The sequence below is a fragment of the Kwoniella dejecticola genome, chromosome 4, assembly GCF_000512565.2.
Source record: "Kwoniella dejecticola CBS 10117 chromosome 4, complete sequence".
Classification (NCBI taxonomy): Eukaryota; Fungi; Basidiomycota; class Tremellomycetes; order Tremellales; family Cryptococcaceae; genus Kwoniella; species Kwoniella dejecticola.
This window is the reverse complement of record NC_089304.1, coordinates 1,140,979-1,164,900: the sequence shown is the minus strand read 5'-3', so window position 1 is coordinate 1,164,900 and position 23,922 is coordinate 1,140,979. Positions and strand designations below refer to the sequence as shown.

Genomic DNA, 23,922 nt, shown 5'->3' with positions numbered 1-23,922 from the left:
ACGATATCAACAACTTCAAGATAACCAGCATACGAGTACGACTAATCAGCAACGAAACAACATCGGACCAACACCATAGAATCAACAATGACCGGAAACTCGGATCAACCTACCGAGGTATCGCCACCTCGGTCCACATCAGGTCTAGGCAGATCCCCAAGCATCTTCTCTTACCAAACACGAATCCTGAATAACCGAACACCCACAAACGACAGACATGGCGTTGGAGCACCTCGGCAGACTCCCACCTCATTATCTTCGTCTACCGCTTACACCTCATTAGCTTCCATTGTGGACAATGACAGACCGACCTCTCCTCCATCAACGCCTATTCGCAAGGCAGTAGCCAGAATGGTTGTGGATAACGGCTCACCGCCAGCTTCGGGAGATGAGCTGGGAAGAGCCAGATCAGGCTCAGGAAGATGTGTAGGACTAGGTTTTGGGATGGGCGGTAGACCAGGTCATACGAAATCTAGCAAATCAGTGGATTTGGTGAGGAATCAGTGGCAAGCTAAAATCGATCAACTCAACAATACAGGCGATGATTCGACTCCACCCACACCTCGTTCAGTAAGAAGCTCGACATTTTCTCCGCCTCTGCCGACTTCCCCGACGGTACAATCGACTGAGAACACACCATCAATGGCTCGAACCTTCTCGCAAGCTTCAAACTCTGGCGCTCCCATCCTGCCGGATCAGACTGGCTCATCGATAGTCACCGAAGCTACTAACGATACAACAGACACCGGGATCAGCAAATACAGGAGTGCCTACATGGCTCAAAGAGCCGCGAAGCGCAATACAGTGTATGGAGCAAGCAATTTCGATTCTGCGCGAATCCCATCTACCACTTCCAACGGCTCAGCTGTATCTGCGCCTGCCCCTTCAGTCGTGTCAGACTCGGTGGACCGCCCAAACTCCCCTTCAGTATCGTCGTACACTTCTATGCTCTCGCCCAATCCCACTGGGGAGAGTACCGCTCCTTCAGTGAGAGGACAATCGGTAGAAGAGAGATTGGCAATTGCTAAAGCCAATGCTCTGAGAAGAAGAGAAGCTAGAGAGAAAGCAAAAGCCGGAGTCACTGCTCCGTCATCTGGGGTGCAGACATCCAAACCCCTTGAGAAGCAGGTAGATGCATCTGAATTCGGGGGGACCTCGAAGGTGAGGTCATCGCCTTTTGCAGATTTGTTCAGCCCCCCTACAACACCCAGCGACCCGAGTATGCCAACGTCATCTTCGAAAACAATGGCCTTCGCTACTGCCCCGTTGACGGCGGACCATACGGGAAACTCTACGCTGTCTCGTTCAGCTTATCGGTCAATCGTCACCGCTCCAACAGCAACCTCATCATCTCGATACGTTCCTTCAGGTCTCTCGGCATCATCGTCAGCTCCAACCAGAGAAGACGGACTCAATCCACCCTCAGCACCAGGTAAAGACAAATACGGATCAATCAGTAAGACGGACAGGCGGAGACTAGGAAGACATCTGCCTAGGATCGCATCGGGCGGAGAGGAAAGTCACGCTATGGGACTATCAGAGGGGAGAAGAGTACCGTCGACACTTGGAAGAAGTTCCGAGGTACCTAAATTGGAAGAAGAGGAAAATACACCGCCATCATCCGTCCAAGAGCAAAAAGTGGGACTGAAAGCCCCCTCGACCCCAGGGGGTACAATGCGAAATAAGAAGTCTTTGGAAATCCTCGTTCCGTCAACTTCGCAAAATCAACTCCCCAGTCAGCCTTCCGTGACTTCCACACCGACGACAAAGCGTCGATCAGCTTATATGCCGCACACTCCCAAATCAACAATCGGTAATCCAATTGGACCAATATCGCCTCGGGCAGAATTGACTGGAGCAGAGATGAAAGGTCTCATGAGTGCTGTTGGCAGTTTACCGGCCCGAGGGATGAACAACGATGAAGAAGATGGAGTCACTGGTAAGTCAGCTTGTATGATTTTTTCGGTCGAGACGCTACACAAGCTGATTATGAGTTCGCAGGTATGTCGAACAGGCTGAGATTGACAAAATCACGACTTCCACCTTCAGCTTCTTCCGCTTCAATAGCACCTGCACCCTTGCCTTCAAGACGACTTGCCCAGACCAACTGGATGGACAAGCATCGACATGCAATAGCTGCATACGAGTACCTGTGTCATGTTGGTGAAGCGCAGCAATGGATCGAAGGCTGTCTGGAAGAAGAGCTGCCATTCGGTGTCACTGAGATGGAAGAGGGTCTGAGGGATGGTGTGGTCTTAGCTAAATTGGCTAGGGTATATGAGGGTGAAGCTGTAGTCAGAAAGATCTGGACTGTAAGTTCCCCTTCGTTGTGGTCTGATGAGGTGATATCCCGCCGAAGAAATTTACGCTCTTGCGCAGGAATCAAAGCACCGGTATAAACAGTCAGACAACATCAACTATTTCCTCAATTTCGTTCGAAATGTCAGCATGCCGGAGGTGAGCTAGTCATCTCGCATCTCAACGTGCAAGGTCCGAAGCTGATGATACATTGGTTCAGACCTTCATCTTCGAACTCACCGACTTGTACAATAAGAAGAATATCCCCAAAGTGATCTTCTGCATACATATCTTGTCGCACTTACTTGCCAGGCTTGGGCGCGCAGAGAGAATAGGTAATCTAGTCGGACAATTCGAGTTTACAAGTGAGTCGACTTGAGGAGCAGTCACATTCTTAGCAGCTGACACATATTTCCAGGCGATCAATTGGCTGCAACTCAAAAGGGTCTTCAAGGTGTAGCCATGCCTAACTTTGGCGATGCAAGCAATTCGTTAGCCAAAGAAGCGAGTTGGGAGCCTGAGGAACCCACAGAAACGGAGGATGAGCGTAAGTAAGGGGTCTTTCGCGCTGGGCATAGGTTGAATCGTTGTCGTACGGGCAGGACGAGATCGAGAATTGCTTGAATGCGAGTCGTCTATCATTGACTTGCAGCGACATCTTCGTGGCCGACTCGCTCGAATGCATGTATCCCGAACCCACGCCCAGCTCGAGCTCGCAGAACCGATCATCGTCCGTCTTCAAGCGCGAGCGAGAGCGTCGATAGTCCGCAGTAGCATAAAAGCTCAAAGAGCTGAAAAAAATCAGCTTCAAGATTTCGCCAGATCGTTGCAATCTGCTGCTCGAGGACACGCAGCACGGAAGCGATGGGCTGTCAAACTCGACACTGTGCACAACGCCGAGCAATCTATGGTAGGGGTTCAGGCCCAAGCTAGAGGTATGATCACTCGAATTAGGCGATCGTTGGAGCAGAATAGACTGGACAGGGCGATCAGAAGCATAGTCGGCGTTCAGGCCCAGTGTCGAGGTCATCTCGCTAGGAGGAATAGGAAATCTCGTAAACAGCTACTCGCCCAACCCGAAGTTGTCCAGTCTATCTCAACGCTTCAAGCTGCACTGCGGGGTCGAATACAACGCCAAGTTGCTGCTCAACAACAGCACAAAATTCATGGTCAAGTCGCGACATTCACCTCACTGCAAAGTCAGCTGCGAGGCGCCATGGTCAGACGAAGAATCCGGGCGCAGGAGCAAAGGATGGACGATGCGACGGACTACATTGTCGCTATTCAAGCCGTTTGTCGGGGTGTTTTAGCCCGTCAGAAGAAGCGATCTTTCGCGTCGACTTTGCAACAAGTCGCGCCTGCCGTTTCATCGTTACAAGCTATAGCCAGAGGTCGACTAGCCAAACAAGCGCACAAGAATATGCAGAAAGCCTTAGCCAAGGTCGAAGTGGCAGGATCGGTTGGTGGACTCCAAGCGTTCCTCAGAACGAGGTTGGCGAAGAAGCAAAACACCGAGCAGAAGAAGAAACTGGAATTTGTGCAGCCGGATGTCATAGGGTTCCAAGCTGTTGCTCGAGGTTATCTGGCGAGGCAAGAATACCGAGAATGGCGCGACTACCTACATGAGCCTCGGACTCTCGGGGCATTGGTCTTCCTACAATCACTCATCAGAGGATTCTTGGCGCGAAGAAGATTATACATCCATTCAAGCTATATCCACCAAAACGTTGACAAGATTGTAAAGGTTCAATCGCTCTGGAGAGGCAGAGTACAAAGGCAAATGTATGAAAAATTAGTCACGGGATACGATGTCGACGTGCCGACCATTCAGAACTATATGCACCTTCTAGATGATACCGAGAGTGATTTCGCGGATCAAGTTCGTATAGAAGCTTTACGTGGTCAAGTCGTTGACCTGATCAGGGAGAATCAAGGCTTAGAAACTGAAGTCAAGGAGCTGGATACGAAAATCGCATTAATCATCAACAATAAGATGAGTTTCCAGGAATTGGCAAGAGCGAAACACCGATCAGCGAATGATGGCGCTTCAACGTTTACAACGGGCAACAATGATCCGTTCGGCAATGCAGGAGGAATACATCTGGATAGGGTGACGCAGAGGAAATTGGAACTTTTCGAACAGCTTTTCTTCATGCTTCAGACTAAACCGGAATACATCTCTAGATTGCTCAGACACTTGACCAGCCTTGACGAAGCTGGAGAAAAGGATAAGAGGCTCTTAGAGGGGGTCACCATGATTCTGTTTGCGTTCGGACATGAGAGAAGAGAAGAATATCTTTTCCACAAACTGCTTCAGGTCAGTCGCGTATTCACCTCTGAACGGCTCCCGATCTTCGGAATGACTGACGCTGTGTCTGATTTTTATAGCTCTCGGTGCACGAAGAGATACTGCTCGCTCCGACACTCTACGATCTAGCTCACTCCAGATTCCCGATCATCTCTGTTGCGGCGCAGTACATCAAGCCAAGCTTGACACCTTACATACAGGATGTGCTGTATGACCATATCATGAGGATTGTTGGCGCACCGGAACTCGATCTGTGTACTGATCCGGTCAAAGTGAGTAATCCTTATTCCGTGCCATCGAGGGCTTGCGTCGTTTAGCTTGGTCTCTCTAGATCTATCAAAACATCATCAACGCCGAAGAAACTCAGACTGGTATCCCGTCACAACTACCCAGAGATCGAAATGCGGATCAGATCTTACAAGAAAACGCTACTGCCCGAGCGATCTTCATCAGGAGTAAGCGACTCGCCGCGCTCTCACAGCTTGACATATAGCTGACGGACGCGTGTTTTCACAGATCTCCAAGAGTTGAGAGCCTTGACGGAGTTTTTGATCACTGGCTTGTGGGAGACTCATGCTCGATTGCCATACACCATCAGGCTGTTAGCTAGGGAGGCATTACTTGCCCTTCAGGTCAGCTTCTTCAACACATGCGTGGATGCGAAAGATAGCTGACTTGCTCTTCATCTTGGCAGACCAAATTCCCTGAAGCTTCCGATGAAGAGCTTGTGCCAGTTGTAGCTAGGACAGTCGTCTTGCCGTTCATCTTACCCGCCATCATGTGAGTTATCAGCTATAGCTGGAGTAAATCGTTGGGGCGCGAACATAGCTGATGACATCCGCAGTGCGCCCGAACAATACGGTCTGGCGCCTGACGGTGTTGGACCTCAAGAAAGGCGAAACTTGGCTGAGATCGCTAATTTGGTGACTCATGTGGCTGGTCAACAATACACTGATACGCCAGAACAAAGATTAGTCAGGACTCCCTTGGAAGCATTCATCAGCGCTTCTGCCATGCCGTTCAGAGAATGGATATTAGATGGTGAGTTTCCTTTACCTGTACCTGAGCCATTCGAATCGTGTGTAAATCTGTGACTGATAAGACTGATTATGGACGCCTTATATAGTTGCCGATGTTGAACATGCCGAAGGTCAATTCCACGCACACGAATTATTCGAGTCTACGATAGAAGCGAAACCGATCAAAATTACGCGGAATGATATTTACGGGATGCTGAGTGCGCTCATACAGAACGTGCCTGTCATTGTGAGTCTACTGGAGGATATCCTGGTGATTTCAAAGCATGTGCCTGATTCCCCGCTTCGTGATCCCGTCAGACCGCTGGCAGCAAGAACGATCCTATTTCTGCGATTCTGCGAGAGCTCGAAGGGCCGCCGATAGATTATGATAGGAGTAAGAACACGGTCAATCTGAGGCTGACAAACCGACTTGCTGGACCACAACGTGAGTCCCCTTGGCACACTGCGTCTGACTGGATTGGCTCCCTGTGAAGAGAAAGAGCTGATGTAGAACCGATTCGCAGCTGGTGATCCAAATGCTGTGGAGAAAGCAGATTGGGTACAAGCCAAACGACATGTGTTGGCTGTTCTACGGGTCCAAACTGGCAAAACCCTTTACGATGTGCTTGTGACGCGCCCCGAAGAGATCCATGAACAGATGTGGATCGAGGAGGTCCATCGAGATATCGCACTTGAGAATGCTAGATTGGCCAAACATGGATTACCGCCTACCCCTGCTGAGCAGATGTATCAAATTGAGAGTATCCGATCGTGAGTGTGCTTCTTCCGAGTATACTCCCGTTGCAATGATGTGTTGTATGCTGTTGTCGCCTGATGATATGGGTATGCTAATCACGCATGATCTCATAGTCTGCCATTCCATGAAGTGAAATCTCGAGCCATCGAATTCTGTATGAAATTAGAAAGATCAGGGAAATTATCGAGAGACGATGATTTACAAGGACTATTAGTCTCCATCTCGTCTGATATCCGGCAAAAGCACCATCTGAGGAAGATGAGGAAAGATAATTTGAATGGAATGATCAAGGCGTACGAAGATATGAGCAAGAAGAAGGAAGATTACGAGAGCCAGATCAAGACTTATCATGATTATATCGATGGAGCGATGGCTGAGCTTCAAGCTAAAGGGTGGGTCTTCGGCTTTGTCTTTGTCTTTTTCCCATCCTGACTTGACAGGCCTCAAGTATAACGTGTAATGTATAATCTGCAGACTAAAGTGCTGACATCGTCCCACGTTTTTTGGTGGTGTTGGTGTCAATAGGAAGAAGAAACCGATGTTTATGAGTAAGCAGTACAGGCATCAGAAGAGCCAGCAGAGACAAGGAAAACAAGCCAAATTTGGGAGTTATAAATACACGGCAGCGGAGCTGTACGAGAAGCGTGAGTGTCGCCCGGAGTACGAGACTCTGTGTGTTCGATTACGGACGATGGCCAAATTCGAAGCTGGATTTTAGTCCAAGAGAAAATGAGATGATTTGGCTGATGCCAATTGTGTCATGTTGATTTTGCTGTCGCAGGTATACTACTTTCAGTGAATCAGTTCTCCCCCCGTCAATTCGATAAGCTGTACATCGTGATCGGATCCAACGAAGTCGGAGTATTCCGATTCGAGCTATCCTGCCCGTCCTCCGTCTCGGGCGGGGGAGGTATAATGGGAGAAGACGAGATTCGGATGGAAGATTTGTTGGGTGCGCAATATGAGAATAAAGAGAGGTTGGATATGTTTGAAGGTCAGGCGGCGTTTAGTCTGAATATGCTCATTCATCAGATCAACAAGAGTGAGTCTGAGTCTGAAGTCCACGACTTAGATCGCGGCTTGAGCTCGAGAGACGATTGAGCGTGAGACTGATCATGATCATTGCTGTTTCTGCACATGCCTTTAGAATTCTACGCTTCATAGAATAGATAAGCACTGGTACACGAGAGGTTTGGCGGAATTGAGAAGGATTTTTGGGGTGATTTTATATGGACAATATTTTTCCAGTTATCATCTTTCATTCGGGTCTATTTCACTTCTGGAGGAGTTCGTTCACAGTACAAGTATACAATGATCAGGATCATGATCATGATCACACGAGTCTCATGATACATACATGGGAATGTATTAATGCAAGATAATGCATGGTGTGGTATGGGATATTCCCATTATCTGCTTGTTTGAGTGAATTATGCTAGATTATGAAGAGGATGAGTGAGATCTATGCTTGCCGTTGATGCGTGATGCGTAAATGTTGTGATTTGACTAATATACAGTACTCTAAAGTACAATTGAGAATTCCCTTCTATACGTCTATTTTCTATTCCTGAATACTTTTGAATCCTTACGTTCAAGATGAGATTGATGTCATCTTACTTTCCTTGCTTCTTGATTACTGCGTGGTCGTCGTCCTTTCTTTTGGTGATACACGAGTTTCATCGGATGAAGATGAAGATGTTGGTGTAGATGTAGAGATCTCTTCCCGTTTGTTCTGACCTTCTTTCTCCCTCTCTTCGTTTACTGCCGCCTTTTCACTTTCCTCCTCCTTCTCCTTCTCCTGATTTATACTCATCTCCCTCTCACGAGCAATGGCCGATACACTCTTACCCAACCCCCCACCCATCCCATCTCCCGTCGCTGTAGGTGGTGGATCCATCGTACTTGCACGCCTACACGTGGACGTACTTGTACTTGGACTCGCGCCTTCCTCCGCCACAGCTAGAGATAAGGCATCATGTATGTTCTCGGGTTTACCTTCTTTCCGCCTGCGACGACTTGCCAGTGGGTTAAGAATTATAGCGAGGAGGATGACGATACTATCTAGGATGACTACTAGAGCGTACGAGACCTGCGGCAGTCGAACAAATGGGTCAGAACGATCTAAGCAATTAGATTGAGGTTGGTATCGGAGAACAAAGGATTCAGAACCAGGTAAAGATTTAGATCTAGTACTGCAGATGGGAGACTAACCAATCCAGCAATATCCAATTTGGCTCTGCAGAATAGACTGGCCAGACTGAATACTCCGCCTAAGGTATCGACAATGAGGAAGGTCATAGAGATCCCTAAGACTTCTTTGAATTTCCAGATTTCATAGTATTGTGGGCTACAATGCCATGTTTCAAGTAAATCGGTCAGCTCTACTATCGATCGATCCGATGGGTGGCACACACGATCGATATGAGGATGATGATGATGATGTTGTCCCATGAGTAACGCGGAAGGACTGGAATGGATAACGAAGAGCAGCACTCACGCGAGAGCAACAGCAAGTAAGACCGCTGAGATATATCCGTACATCTGTATAGGCCACTCTACTCCTCGATCTTGGCCTGCCTACAATCCCATTCACACGCACGTATCAGTATTCTGTGGTCATTTCATTTCCAATCCTGTCCCCAACTTCATTCTCGAAAATTCGAGAAGATGAGAGAACTTGACTGAACTTGACTCACCCAAAGAGCAAAGACACTTCCGGTCTCGAAACCGGCAAAAACCAGATTGAACGCAACGAAAAACAAGACCGCGTTCCGCTTAGACCATTTATGAGAGTAATATAATATCTGGGCGGTCGATATCGAAGCCAAAACGCCAAATGCTTGAGGCTGGATCTGAAGTGGGATAGAGAGTCTTTGAGCGACCAGGTACGACCCGAGGAATATCGAGGCGAGGGCCCATATACTAGATGATTTATTCAAACCATAGAGAACGATTTATCAGCGATGACTCCTGGTCACTTCGATTCCACTGAGACAGAGGGGGGAGCAGTAGCCACACCGAATGCACTACACTCACAACATCAAGCCAGCCGATAGACCTGTGGTAGATTTAGATCGATGGGATTTGATGATTTGAGGAATAATCTGCACCATCCAGAAGACGGCGCCGATTGTAGCGAGGGCATTCTCGACTCCTGGTCGTTCTTTCATTGTTGGTACTGAATATCTCGGGTTTTGGTCTAGTCAAGTCAAGTCCAGTGGAGTATTCTTTCTGTGTTTCTTGCAGTCACAGTGGTTGAGGTGTGTATACACAGATTGAGTTGAGATTGCTGGTGGACGATGCCAGATACACTGATCGAAAATACGTCGTTACACGTTACACAAGCCGGAACAAGAGCGATGATGGAGAAGAAGACTTGAAGAGTCGGGACCTCAATGACAAGGGCATATATACACAAGGACTAGACACGCATCGTAGTTGTTATGGTTATAGTTATATATCAAGCCAAGGAGGTTTGGAAATCAGTCATCATGAATAATTCAACCGAATGAGCGTTCGTATCGTGTGATCGGTGAAAATCGAATTTTTATGTCATCCCAAAGGCGTATTCTGGCGACTTAGCCGAACGGAATCGACTAAGTCGACGAGTTACGGCCGTCATGTCATAGCCAAGATACCCAAGTTTCTATTTTTTGCTCCTACTCCGCTCTTCTGGAATTCATTCTGCTAGATATCTGCTGAGTGCTGCTTATGTTATGCATCTAGCTGAACCAATCACTTGGAAGACGCCAAAAGAAGCCAATCGGACGCACAGACATGATGCCGATCTTTACCGTTTGAACCGGTCAAGAGAAGCTTCAGTTTTCGCACCGATTGGACCCTCTAGCAGGTCCTCGAATCCAGCCAGGTTTCTGCGATGTCTGTCTGGACGAAGAGTAGCTTACTTAACCAATTAAAGTAGTACATGCAAGATTCGAGAATGTCGAGATACCTTTCGAGCAAGATTAGTCAATACGACTGAGACTTGAATCTGCTCGGATGGCTTAGGTCTACACACATATGCATTGCACGTCAGACCCACTCGTTCTCCAGGAGGTTTGCTCGATGGTGCACCAGATACGACTGTAGGGAGCCCCACAATGCTTTTACCTTACTGGTTACTTACAAGCATAGCAGTCAATGTCGCCTAGATACTCTCAGTTCGTCTATTGGGAACAAGCAACAAGTCAAAAAGGTGAACCCGGACGATCCTGCTGGCCCACCTTCCGAACGGGCTTTCACGATCAGACCCCTTTGTCGAGCACAAGAGGTATCAAGTGATCGGTTGAGCTTGATCAGAGCTCATCGACTACGAGTGTAGTACCAATGACGCATACAGCCCCCCGAATGATAGGAGATCAAACATCATTTTCATAATTATGTTGACTGACGGTGTTCGAACTCATGCTCCAAGTATCTACCCACAGATAATCCGGGAGTCTGAAGCACCAGTCGTACCGCTAAGTCAGCCCGTTCTGGGTTGCATCCTTGACAAGCAGGGGATTTGAGGGGTTATATAGCTTAGAAGAGGTCAATGCTGAGGGACGAAGCACAACAAGGGGAAGCGGTGATCGCGTGTCCCCCGCGTGAGTACCATGAGCTGGATGGGTTTTTATGGGACGATGAAAGGTTAAAGTTGATCAGGGTTTTTCTCGTTGTTATTTTGAAGGTCAAAGCGCGTAAGAGGAAAAAAAGTGAACCGTGCCTTTTCTATACACCATACCAAAAGAAAGCATCGTTCGATATTTACAGAATTCAACTTCATGAGATGATGTTTGGCTCTTAACCTTCATCTCATATTGCACATATATCTATCAAGCAATCACGTTCTTCATCCCTGCTACTCTCTTTTGACCTCTTCTTGTCCTCCATATACTTCAACAGTACCATACAAAGTGAGTCCCATTGACCATTGACGAGCACCTTGGTTATGACTACGTGCTAATTGCTTCTCGTATACAGATGCCCGCCGACGCTCGTTCCGCTGACCGTGTCACCAACTACAACAAATTCTGGGAGCAGAAATCTGCCAATGACAACGAGACCCACAGAGCCAACCGATTAGATCAATACACCGAAGTCGTCAATGGTCAGTTGAAGAGACTGGGTCATCCGCGATGCTGCAACTGACAGGTCTTTCGCGTTCAGGTTATTATGATGGTGCTACCGAGCTTTACGAGTATGGTTGGGGTGAGTTGGCTGTCGATGTACCATCTCAGTATGCTGTGGCTGACGGGATATGGTCAGCCGAATCCTTCCATTTCTGTCGGTTCTACAAGGGAGAAGGTTTCCTCCAAGCTGTAAGTAGTCTGTACACTCGATAGGACAGTGCGGGCGTCCACTTACTCTGGCAATATTCGTAATACTGTAGCTCGCTCGACATGAACACTACCTCGCCTCAATGATGCACCTCAAACCAGGAATGAGAGTCCTAGATGTCGGATGCGGTGTCGGTGGACCAGCCAGAGAGATCGCAAGATTCTCTGATGCTACTATTGTGGGATTGAACAACAACGATTTCCAAATTGGACGAGCCAACAATAAGACCAGAAAAGCAGGTTTGAGCGATAAAGTTTCGTTCGTGAAAGGCGATTTCATGAAATTGAGCGAACAATTCGGCGAGAATTCTTTCGATGCTGGTGAGTGCAGCGAAAGCAGACCCTTTGACGACGCATGCACAAAAGGTGCTAATGATTTTTGGTATACAGTCTACGCTATCGAGGCTACCTGTCACGCACCTAATTTCGAGGGTATCTATGGAGAGATTTTCAAGGTACTCAAGCCAGGAGGTGTCGTGAGTAGCCTATTTTCGGCATACGACTGAATATACTCAGACCGTGGAAGCTGATTTATCAATCTACAGTTCGGTGTCTACGAATGGTGTATGACCGACGAATGGGACCCATCGAATCCCAAGCACAAGGAGATTGCTCACGGAATCGAAGTGAGCTACACCGATTGCCAGATGGCATACAAAGCTCATGTATTTCTACAGGTCGGAGACGGTATCCCGGAAATGAGAAACTTGGATGCTGCTAGAAATGCCTTGAAGACCGTTGGTTTCGATATTGAGCACGAGGAAGATCTTGCTAACCGTAAGTCGACCGTCGATGCATGATCAGGGATATAGGCTGATTGTATGCACCGTCGATACAGGGGGAGATGTTGTGCCTTGGTACTACCCTCTTGAGGGAGATATTTGGAAGGCTCAAACTGTTTGGGACAGTGAGTGATTTTGTCGCTGCACCACACAGATCCTGCGCTGATGGTCGCATGTAGTGTTCACATGCTGGAGAACAAGTAAGATGGGTATCTTCGTCACTCAAAATGCCGTGTGGGCCCTCGAGAAAGTCGGTGTCGTGCCAAAGGGTACCCACAGTGTCGGAGAATCACTTATCGTCGCTGCCAACGCTCTTGTCGCTGGCGGAAGAACCAAACTTTTCACGTGAGTATAGCTACCGATCGGAACTTGATCTCCTCGTAGCTGACGGTACCCTCTGATCAGACCTATGGCTCTATGGATCTCCCGAAAACCCGCCAACTAGATGATTGTATAGAACAAACATACTTTTCTTCTTTTCTTGTGTGGATTACTGTTGGGAGGACATTCCGTACTTGTACGCATTACCTTCTTTTCAATTTGACATGCATACATAGCCCTAGACTACTCAATCTTTGGGTTGGCCCCGCATTTGACCGATGTTTATCTCTTCTCTGTGAAGCTTCTTCCGGGGAACACGCTAATGGCATTGACGAGCGTGGCTTGATTCGTCACGTTGCGATATCGGCTGGACATGGAAAGCTATTCAGATTTACACTAATGTTGGAAATTCTGAATGGTAGCATGAGTGAGACAACCGGTCTAGGAGGCTAACTCAGTCGATGTGTTACATTATGTCGGTGCAATGTTTATCATCCGCTAACTAGATTTGTCGATCTTTACAACTGGAGCTATACATACATACTTATCAACGACGCTAAATATCTTGGCGATCTGTTTTCTTTTAGTTTGTTTTTCGTTTCGTTCTTTTTACTTTTTACTTTTATTTTGTTTCGCTCTGCTTCACCTTGCTTCTCTTCTCTGTGACTTTGCTTTGCTTTGTCTGGCTCTTCTCAGTCGTTTCTGGTCTTCATTTGGGCTTGCGTCTCCTGATCATTGCCTTTTCTCGCCTCTTGACAGCTAGGATATCTCATCATACCATACCAATCCAATTCTCATGATACCATACCATGTCAAATTATTATAATTCTTCGCCTACTATACATAACCTGATCCAGAACCGAGCGAACGCGATTTCGTCGATACCATTCTCGCAGACGACCTCGACTTTTATCGATAGCTCTGTAGCGTACCAATCGACGCCGCCGAGAGGGGTGTTTACCGATCAAAAGACAGAGATAGCTTCGCCTTCGCCATTGTTACCCCCTCGACATACGAATATGAACATGAAATATTCTATGGACAACTCGCCGACTGCTTCATCGCCTTCCTTGTACTCGAAAACAGGACACGGAAATAGCCAACTCTCACCGAGGGTGCAAATGATCACCTCCAGGAAATTACGGATCTTGTCTGAATCGGACATGAATACGAATACGACATCATACGACCCTGCTCATCGGGGACGGGGACAGGCGAGGTATTCGAGAATCACGGACCATCATAACGATAACTCCGACATCAATTGTTCTGATGATGATGAGGAGGATGAAGATGAAGAAGATGACACTGAGGAAGAAGATCCGAGAAGGATGTCGATGGTTGGTGGACCGAAAGTCAGGAAGTATACCCAAGTACCATGGGAAGAGGATCAAAGTATCAATGATGCCCCCTGGTCGGCTGTTTCTGGGGCTCGGCAGAGATTAACCTCCAATATCTCGCGAGCTGGTAGTGCGCAGGGAGTAGCGGGGGCTACAGTCGTCGGATCGGCAGATATGTTCAGCGGATTCAGCAGACATGCGAATAAAATGATCAATGCCGTCGTTTCGCAATCCACGACAACATCCGCATCCACATCCACAGGCACAGGCACAAATGCAGGTGCAGGCTCGAGTGGATCTCGTTCTCGCTCGAAATCAAGACAAAGACAGACAGATACACGTACAAAACCGACATCTACCGGCTCATCTGCAATGCTCAGGATGGACCAGGAAACATCTTTACCTTCAACCGCGACAAGTACCAATACAAGACGTAATCTGGCTCAGATATTGGGCGTATCGGTATCGCCTTCGCCTTCGCCATCGCCCAGCCCCACCATGGTGCATTCGAAACACCTTGTACCCTCTAATTCTGGGCTGAGTCTATCGAGCAATCCAATATCAATATCTTCCTCGGCTTCGACTGCCTCTTCAAGCTCTTCGACCATCTCAGACGACAGGAGTCAACCTATCACACCCAAATTGCGAGCCAACGAGACTACGTTCGCAAGCTCAAGACCAAGTCCGAAGATCGATAGTTCCCCGACTATCTCCTTCGATTTGACAAAGACTCGAGGCCAGGAAACAAGTATCCACAGGTCTGGCTCTACCACTTCCTCCACGTACCACGAAGACCCACACTCCAAGACTGGCGGTCTGTTGCCGGCCGTCGTACCCAAGTCGACTATGCACGGGACTTACAAGACACCTATCTCGCCCCGGGTGGATCATGCTGGCGTTGCTTCCGATATGATGGCGGCAGACCTGACTCCGAGCACGAAAGATAAGCTGCTAGTGAATGATCGGCCATTAATGAGTTCAGGCTCCCCTGGATTCGGGCTGATCACTCTCGAAGCCGCTCAAGAGCGCGAGAGACTCAAGTACAGAACGCAGCATCAACCTGGTCCAGACCTCAGTCAATCACATGACAGGTTCGTTTCATCTGGAATGGCGTCTCATCAGACTCAAATCCAGAGACCTGTAACCACATTCTCGATACCGCCTATACCGGATGACATACCTGCCTCGATCAACCGATTGAGACCCACGACTTCGTGTACCAGTTCTGGGACTAGTGCGTCTTCCCGGCCAAGCAGCAATGGGAGTGGGAATGGGAGTGGGAGTGGGAATAAAGTGAAATCGAAGAAATCAGGTATAATGCGACTCTTCAATAAATCAGATAAAGCCTCAGTACCTCCATTACCGGGAACGACTACTCCTTCTGCGGCGACTTCGAAGAGAGATATGGGCAGATCGTCGATATGGTCAACTCACGATAGTAGTAGTCATTCAGGCGCAGGAAGTGAAAATGCTGTTTGGCCCCCGCCATCCAGTGTGAAGTCATCGGCATCAGTGAAGAAATTGATACTCACGAACAGGATGGCAGACCAACATGGCCAATATCACCCGGATCCACTGTCAGCAGACGTGGGAGCTGGGCATGGAGAGAAAGAACAGACTCAGACTCAAGCGCAATTGCAATTGCAATTACAAGTCAAGCCGAAATTGGAATTGAGACCAATCAGCATGAACTTCTCTAGCAGGTTACCGGTGGACTACATGGTCACTTCTTCTGGGAAACCGAGTATACCGAGGATACCTGGATCTAGTGCTTCTTCAGACTGTTGCGACGATCTGGAGCAAGAAGACATAGATTCGATACTGTTGTTGAAGACCCCTTCCACGCCCATGCCCACACCTACGTCCCAAGAAAGCATATTACGGAAATCATCAATAAAGTCAACTAACACCGGCGATCCAACCTCGTCAATTACGAACAACCTTTCGTCCGCGTCGATGGAAGAACAGCTCAGGCTTCAGAACAAACGGATCAGGGAACAATGGTTGAACAATAAGAAGATATGGAAGATCAAAGAAAGTGAATTGGAATCGCAGATCAGGGAATTGAAAGATCAGTTGATAGAGTTAAAATCGTCAAAGCCACGAATCGAGAACGGAAGGGGTTCCGCGGGTATCTGTGAGAGATGCGGATGCAGTTGTAGTCGTAGATATATTGAAGCGACTGAAGGTGCAGGGGATGGAGACGGCGATGGGCTGCTGAATCCCAATGGCAATGGCAATGGCAATGGCAATGGTAGGAAGGTGATTGATAGAGCGAGAGTCAAGACTGCTGGGGCGAGAGGAGTCTTCGGTTCAGGGAGTCTGTACGAATGGGAGTGATTTTTTGCATTTGATCGAGTTTCGCTTTTGGTCCTTCAAGACTTTCTTCTGGGTGTAATTTAGTAAGGTTAGTTCTATATGCGAGACCAGACAAGGTTGTACATTTGATACATCAGACATTGTGAAAAGATGCAAGTGATATACCATGCCATATCAAACCAAAATACCAAATTATCCTCGTCCTGCACGCCTCTTCTCCCTTTGTTTCTCCCTATGGCCCCAAACCACCGAATCAGCGTCAGCGTTGTGGCACAAACAGATCCACGATCATATTTTGAAGCGAATCAAAGGCAGAGAAGAAGAAGTGCAAAGCAAAATGCGCAGACTCACCGTTCCATCTCCTTCTCTTCAGCTCGCTCCACATTCAAACTACCTTCCACCTTCTTCATCCTAGAATTATACTCCCGGTCCTTCTCAGCCTGCTCTCGAGCCTTTTCACCAGCCAAGAACCGATTATCTTTCCTAAGTTCCCTGATGGCTCCCTTTCGTTCCTTCTTGTACAGCGCCTTGAGCTTCGCAGATGCGTTCCGTTCGACATCCGGATCATATCGCTTATCAGGTGCGAAATTCTCCTCGAACTTGGGCGCGTATGAGGCGATAGGGATCGGTTTGTGCGCTTGGAGGGTCAACGGCCTTCTTGATGCCCTCGCGTGAGTCAATGAACGTGAGAGCGAAGTGAAAGTCGATGCGTGTATTGTCTGTATAACAAGCAATAGTCAACTATCAATCCTTCTCTGTCTCTCGGAGTACGACATAAAAACCGACTGACCTTTAGCTCTTGAGAAAGTTTGGCCACCCTGGACCCCTCAATGACTTTGGCTAGAGGTCCGATAAGCTCGATGAAAGCTTCCGAGGACGCGTACAGCGCGGCAAAAGTCTGTGATAGCTTGAAAGCAACACCTAGCAAGTTTGCCTTGATTTGCTCTACTTGTTCAGGGGATGATTCTGACTTGGCAGAGTTGATTGCCGAGGCCAGATTAACCGGTTGTTGGGGTGCACTAGCAGCAGCTGGGTCGACGAATAGGTTGACATCGTTTGCTTTGGAATCCGGGTAGACGGTATTGGCTTCAAATCCTTTTCGTCTAGGTAAGAGAGCCAGCATAGTCGAGGCGACGAAATTCACAGCTTCAGGCAGGACACGGTTCGATAATGCTTCGTACTGATATGGCTGTCAGCAGCATCCAGATGGATTTTAGTCGAAAAGCTCACCTGCGCCAGAATGGAACACAAGAACAGACCTGAAGCCAAATCTGAGGTAGACCGTATCCTGCTTTGACCTAGGTATTGCCCCATCAGAAGCACAGCGGGAGCCACGACGGGATGCGAGAAGTCACTGGTAGACCAGATTGACCCTATCAATCGGAGTAACACAAGCTCAGGACATCCTGGAAATGTTTTGGAGCTCTTTTGAGAGGCACCTTTCGCTAGTCCTCTCGTAAGATTCTTCTGCATGAGCTTTAGTTTCTCGACAAAGTGACTTGCGGCTGTGACGGCGTTGAGCTTGACCAAAGCGATGATGTGAGGGGTAAGAGCGGAGATGAGTTCGAACGGTGGGACAGGTCGAGAGGCGAGTAAGAGAACGTAATCGATTAGAACACCAAGGAATTCCTGTTTAGATATCATATAAGCTATCTGCACCCGTGATCGCGATCAGACAGATGGAGACACACCTGCAACTTCTCCTTGTTACCAGCGGCGAGACTGGGATGGTGTAGAGCACGTATACGCTGCACTACGGTAGGCAAAGCGGAGTCTTCGAGGTCTTCCATTATATCCTCAAACTCTTCTATACTGGCAGGGCATGGGAAAGTGAATGGTATTTCTTGAGTCTTCTCGGCTCGAGCGACCTTCTTTCCTTTGCTCTTCTTCACAACAGCCTCTTCGAAGTCTTCGTCGTCGGCCTCAACCAGTGCCGGTATTTCCTCCTCATCAAGATCCTCCATATCCGAGCCTGACTCTTCCTCATCGCCATCCTCGATTTCCTCGTCATCTTCACCGTCATCTTCTTCGTCCTCGTCCTCGTCGCTGTCTTCTTCGTCTTCGTTGTTGTCCTCATCATTCAACTCGCCATCAGAAGGCACAGACAGCTTTTCGATGTCTTCCAGAGTGACCCCAGGATCCAGCAGATCATCTTCGACATAATCGTCTCCCAGGTCGTCCGCATCAGGTTTTCTATCGTCCGTCTTCCGTTTCTTTCTAGATCCTTCCCCTTCCTCATCATCACTGATGCTTTCGCCCCTCATCCTCCGCAATCGCTTAGCTTCAGCCTTTTCCAGAGTCTCTTTCTCCTCTAAGGCTAATTCCTCTTCTGTCTTGGTCCGGTTCTTCGGCTTAGCTCTGGCATCGAAAGCCAGACTTCGGACCACTTGATCATAATCGACTTCTTCTTCCGGGACTACAGATTTCGGTACTGAGGTGGGTTGACGAGAAGTACTGGCAAAATTCGATGCCGCTGGTCCGGCTGGACCACTCTCCTCTAACAATGCTCGAAGATCATCGAGATCATCATCCAAAGCGTCTCGAAGTTCATCATCGGCTTCCTTTTCCTGTTGCCTCTCATACTATCATTCATGATGGTCAGCTGATTCAGACTTACTAGTTCATATCAGCTAAGCTCACCTTGTGCATTTTACTTTTAGCTATAATTTCATTCATGACTTCCGCCTTGCTCTTCTTCTTCTCAGGCTATGTGTGAGTATCGTGAGCTTTTGATCGTCCGGAGAGGGGCATGAACAGCTCACCAGTTCTTCCTCGTCTTCTTCACCATCAAATCCACCGAAATGACCTTTATTCACCGTCCTCCTATCTACTCGTCCTTTATCTTCGTCTTCATCATCGTCATTCTCTCCGAAGCCTTGAGCGTCAAAGTCGTCGCCTGGCAGATCCATCACGCTTCTTCCTCCGTGAGTGAGACCTCCCAGTGCAAAGCCATCATCGAATCCATCGAGGCCATTGTCCTCGTCCTCGAGATTGAATAGACCCTTCTTTCCTTGTCCCCGTTGTCTTTCACGGGTATACCTTTCCAACATTCGATCTTCGAGCGATAAAGATGGGTCATTCTCACCGAATCGCCTATCTTGGAATGTACCCGTATGATCGCGCAGCTGATGCTCCGGAAGCAGGCTTTTCTTTCGCTGAGATCCTATCTCTTAGCTGGATTTCTTTGGGTATCGGACATAGTATGATGTGTTGTCTTACCTGCTCGAGACCAGCTTGTTTACTTGAACTAGGTCTTCCGGTCACACCTTTCAGGTTCCTGCCGCCTACGTCGTGTTTGACCTGAAAGCGATATCAGCTCCAAGATCATGATCATAAGGCCTCGGCGTCTCACTTTAGTTTCTCTCTCATCAAATTTGTTCAGACTCCTTCTGATCTCCTCCAATCTATCGGTCTTCTTTGCACGATCAATCTCCCTGGCGCCGCCTTTCTTATAAGCTTTCTTCTCTTTCTTGGAATAGCTTTTGTTGTTCAGTCCCGCCGAGCTTAGAGCAGCCTTGAGCTGCGACAGTTGTGACGGTGCCATCTCGGGAAAGCTCGATGGACGGCTTTGGATCTGCGATGAGTTGGCGATGATGTTTACAATATGGATACAAAAGTTGCACCAAAGTACAAGTCAAGGATCTTGATCTTTCAACTTTTGAGGTGGAGTTCACAAGGTACTCCGCTTTCCCCGCTGGAGGTTGAGATCGGATTTGGCCGCTTTCTTGAGCTGTCATGTTGACGTATTACTTGTGGGCTTCTCCCATCTTTGCTGCATTCATGTCTCTTTACGCACCTATCAATCGTATATCGACGATCATGTCTCGGAGGACTGCCCTTCGCCCATAGTGCAACCATTGAGCTACGAGTCATAGAAAAGGACAAGGATGCAAGCGGATCCCTCGAGGGATAAGGATTATTCCTTTGCTAGCCTATGTGATCTGAAATCTCACGTAACGCTCAAGATGTGAGTATAACTTGCCCGCATACCTGTACACCTACTGACTCATCTTGTCAGAAACTCTCTGGAAGGGAATATACCTCGAAGGTCATATAGCGACTCACTGAAGGACACCGATCTGCTCCATGCAGGCTTGCAACACGAGTAAATTCTCTCCCCCTTCTTTCACCTGTCACCAGAGCCTGGTGCTGACTCCTGACATAGTGGGCCGAGCGATCTTTATATAACTTGTCAACTATGGGCAAACGGTATACAGTACACCCTTCCATTTCGTACAGCTTGGAAAGACTTCCCCAAAGGATACATGTAAGCTGAAGTTGTATTTCAGTGATCAATCTTATGCTAAATAGTTGTCCAGCTGGAATCAGACTATCATACTACCGATAACCTACCCTTCTTTGCTGCTCACTTCCCAAATAACATTCACGATATGGGATTGCCACGGTGCTGGAAAAGCGGTTCCTGTTGGTGGTACTACGATGAACCTCTTCACGTCAAAGCGGTCAGTCCAATCTGTATCGCTTGTTTCGTTCAACCCCCTGATACTGCGTACATAGGACCTTAAAGCGTGGCCAGCAACGACTTTACGTACATCGAGATGTGGAAGCGGATCCTAAGCCTTACACAAGCACGCCAAGTGAGCTGCTGGGAGAAGCAGAAGATGAAATGGGTAGATTGGAACGTGTAAGCTTTGTCCTCCCAATGATCTGCGGATGTTGAACGCCAAGCTGACCACCGATACAGCTAGTCAAAGAGTTCGAACGTGGTGATATCGTCAAAATAGACTGGCTGGATAGGATCGCTTTCAGGCAGATAGAGAAAGCTCACGCTGTAAGCTGTCATTCCGTAGAGAGTAGTGGTTTTGCAGCTGACTAAGCTTGCGAGATCAGGCTGAGTCAAGCAAATCTGATAAGCTATACCTATATGTTGATCTACCGAAGTTTGACTTCCCAGTGGTGTACTCGGAACAAGTGAGATACCGAATCCCACTTATTTGATTGGAAGCTGACGGCGATGAGAACAGGAAAGCTCAATTCCCCTACCTCCCGCTCCCATACCTCATCCTTTGCCCCAGAGTCAACAACAGATATCTGGTGTTCCTCCTCAACTATTATCTACGGATCCACATCTCTGGCGGACTTATGATCCTGACGCGTGGAGGGAAAATCCGGTCGAGATCAAGCATAGGAAGTTGCTTCGAAGTCAGAGGCTAGGTGACGAAGGTAGGGATTTGAAGCCAGGACCGGCGGAGCGGGATCGACTGAATGTATGTCAAATTCAAATGGTAGTCGGTTTGGCACTGATTCTGCATCATCAGGAAATTTTCCGGTTGCCCCCGACTGCATCTCTCTCTGCTATCGACAAAGACTTACTATGGAAATTCCGATTCTCCTTGTTCCGTTCACCTCGGTCTCTCACGAAATTCCTCAAATGTGTCACATGGTCAGATCCGGTCGAGGCGAAACAAGCCGTCGAAAAGCTTTTACCGCTGTGGGGACAGGAAGTGGGGATGGACGATGCGCTTGAACTCCTCGGACCTGGCTTCGTAGATAAGAGGGTACGATCCTTCGCTGTGAAACGCTTGCAGAGAGCGGATGACGAAGTGAGCCGGTGGACCTGGATTCGTCTCATGATGCAATTGCTGATTTTGTGAGTAGGAGCTATTGTTGTACTTGCTGCAACTGGTACAAGCCCTCAAATTTGACATGTTAACTTCCATGACCGACTCGATGAGAGGATCTCGCCATCGAAAGCGAGATGCTGCGGCAAAAGCAGATGAAGGAGAAAGTGGTCTATCACAATTCTTGATCGATCGGAGTGTCGCCAACCCTGTGCTCGGTACAAGCTTCCATTGGTACCTCATGATCGAGTGCGATGCGAATCAACCTTCTGGGAAGATGTATGCAAAAGTTGCTTTCACCTTTCAGACGAGATTGTCCGAGGTAAGTTGAGACCAAGAAAGGCTGGTTAGCGTAGCTGACAGCTTTTCAGACGGCCGAAGGTATCGCGCAGCGAGATGTTCTGAAAAGACAAGGTCAACTTGTTGAAGCTTTATCTGCGAGGTCCAAAGAAATAAGAAGCTCGAAGGATTCGCGCTCGAAGAAGATTGAAAAGCTCAAAGCATTCCTGGGCGATTCGAAACACAATATGTCCCCTTTACCGGCGCCGCTACCTTTACCTCTCAACGCCCGCGTTTCTGTGACGTCTGTCACACCGGACAAATCATCGGTTTTCAAGTCTAATTTGTTACCTTTACTCATTTGGTTCGAAACAACCGATTTCACACGCCAGACAGAGGACGAATCATCAGAGACACCGATCAGCATCACGCCGGATTACCCTATCATCTTCAAGAACGGAGATGATCTGAGACAAGATCAGCTGGTAATTCAGCTTTTCACCTTGATGGACAGACTACTACGGAAGGAAAATCTGGATTTGAAACTCAGTCCTTATAGCGTCTTGGCTACCTCAAAAACGGAAGGTATGGTACAATTCGTGCCGTCAAAAAGTCTGGCGGCGATCATGGCGGAATTTGGAAGTTTGCAGAACTACTTGAGGCAGGAACATGCCGATGATGGGGCTTTGGGCAGTTATGGGATCGAGACTGGCGTTATGGACACGTTTGTCAGGAGTTGCGGTTAGTCGCTATTATTTTGCGGTCAAGGACTGGGGCTAATCAAGTTGACGAACTCTAGCTGGGTACTCTGTGTTGACATACGTCCTTGGAGTCGGAGACAGACATCTAGATAACTTGATGTTAGCCCCAGATGGCCACTTCTTCCATGGTCAGTTGAGTTGGGCGAAATTTGCGGTTCCGTAGAAGCTGACTAGCATGACGACTGTCCAGTCGATTTCGGATACATACTCGGACGGGACCCCAAACCATATCCGCCGCCAGTCAAGGTGTGCAAAGAGATGGTGGACGCTATGGGCGGCACTCAGTCATCCCATTATGCCAGATTCCAAAGTCTGTGTTACACAGCTTTCATCGGATTGAGGAAGAACGCCAATTTGATACTGAATCTCGTCGCGTTGATGGTGGATGCTGGGATCCAGGATATACAATATGAACCTGATAAAGCCGTTTGGAAGGTGAGTCTACAGATTTTCCACCGCCATTACTCGAAGCTGAAGCTCATGGGGTGTGATGGCGCAGGTACAAGAGAAATTCATGCTTGATCTCTCGGAGGAAGACGCCATCAAGCAATTCGAAGCGCTGTTGAACGATACTTCTTACCTGAACATGATGTTTGACCGAATACATGATCTGTCAGTTGACTCTTTCACGCAGCTGCAGGTGGGAAAGCTGATCCGATGTTGGTACAGCGCTCAATACCTTCGAGACTAGTCTGCGTGCCCGCTTCCAAAAGAAGTAGCGGGACAAGGAAGTCGTATAATATACCTTGCATCTCTATCTGATACCCCTTCCGTAAATGTATGAGTCTCAAATCATGACATGTATGTATATGCCTGATACGCTTGTATCATCATCATC

General features: G+C 48.1%; 6 protein-coding genes across 6 annotated transcripts; 4 read left to right on the top strand and 2 right to left on the bottom strand.

The window, feature by feature from the left end:
• Positions 1-87: 87 nt before the first annotated feature.
• On the top strand, positions 88-7,483 carry I303_103709 (uncharacterized protein; the record flags this gene model as incomplete). Its single annotated transcript, XM_018407043.1, has 17 exons — positions 88-1,939; positions 2,002-2,312; positions 2,380-2,457; positions 2,519-2,663; positions 2,717-2,845; positions 2,901-4,615; positions 4,687-4,878; positions 4,938-5,061; positions 5,123-5,238; positions 5,301-5,386; positions 5,451-5,647; positions 5,733-5,872; positions 5,944-6,070; positions 6,150-6,396; positions 6,496-6,774; positions 6,908-7,026; positions 7,164-7,483. The coding sequence occupies 17 exons, from the start codon at positions 88-90 to the stop codon at positions 7,481-7,483; spliced, it is 6,177 nt and encodes a 2,058-aa protein (XP_018263851.1).
• A 532-nt stretch (positions 7,484-8,015) lies between these two features.
• On the bottom strand, positions 8,016-9,552 carry I303_103708 (uncharacterized protein; the record flags this gene model as incomplete). Its single annotated transcript, XM_018407042.1, has 5 exons — positions 8,016-8,471; positions 8,594-8,729; positions 8,880-8,959; positions 9,079-9,304; positions 9,419-9,552. The coding sequence occupies 5 exons, from the start codon at positions 9,550-9,552 to the stop codon at positions 8,016-8,018; spliced, it is 1,032 nt and encodes a 343-aa protein (XP_018263850.1).
• Positions 9,553-11,344: 1,792 nt separating this feature from the next.
• On the top strand, positions 11,345-12,927 carry I303_103707 (uncharacterized protein; the record flags this gene model as incomplete). The annotated part of the gene is made up of 10 exons (XM_018407041.1): positions 11,345-11,471; positions 11,531-11,572; positions 11,630-11,682; positions 11,754-12,021; positions 12,091-12,176; positions 12,246-12,326; positions 12,378-12,477; positions 12,539-12,607; positions 12,662-12,827; positions 12,888-12,927. The coding sequence occupies 10 exons, from the start codon at positions 11,345-11,347 to the stop codon at positions 12,925-12,927; spliced, it is 1,032 nt and encodes a 343-aa protein (XP_018263849.1).
• Positions 12,928-13,612: 685 nt separating this feature from the next.
• On the top strand, positions 13,613-16,483 carry I303_103706 (uncharacterized protein; the record flags this gene model as incomplete). The annotated part of the gene is made up of 1 exon (XM_018407040.1): positions 13,613-16,483. The coding sequence occupies one exon, from the start codon at positions 13,613-13,615 to the stop codon at positions 16,481-16,483; it is 2,871 nt and encodes a 956-aa protein (XP_018263848.1).
• A 171-nt stretch (positions 16,484-16,654) lies between these two features.
• On the bottom strand, positions 16,655-20,006 carry I303_103705 (uncharacterized protein; the record flags this gene model as incomplete). The annotated part of the gene is made up of 9 exons (XM_018407039.1): positions 16,655-16,694; positions 16,814-17,181; positions 17,253-17,642; positions 17,693-18,091; positions 18,154-19,044; positions 19,103-19,168; positions 19,225-19,617; positions 19,682-19,762; positions 19,815-20,006. The coding sequence occupies 9 exons, from the start codon at positions 20,004-20,006 to the stop codon at positions 16,655-16,657; spliced, it is 2,820 nt and encodes a 939-aa protein (XP_018263847.1).
• Positions 20,007-20,349: 343 nt separating this feature from the next.
• On the top strand, positions 20,350-23,775 carry I303_103704 (uncharacterized protein; the record flags this gene model as incomplete). Its single annotated transcript, XM_018407038.1, has 15 exons — positions 20,350-20,429; positions 20,481-20,567; positions 20,628-20,729; positions 20,782-20,925; positions 20,981-21,107; positions 21,168-21,254; positions 21,314-21,394; positions 21,448-21,690; positions 21,742-22,026; positions 22,082-22,366; positions 22,416-23,064; positions 23,123-23,212; positions 23,275-23,519; positions 23,584-23,696; positions 23,754-23,775. The coding sequence occupies 15 exons, from the start codon at positions 20,350-20,352 to the stop codon at positions 23,773-23,775; spliced, it is 2,640 nt and encodes an 879-aa protein (XP_018263846.1).
• Positions 23,776-23,922: the final 147 nt, after the last annotated feature.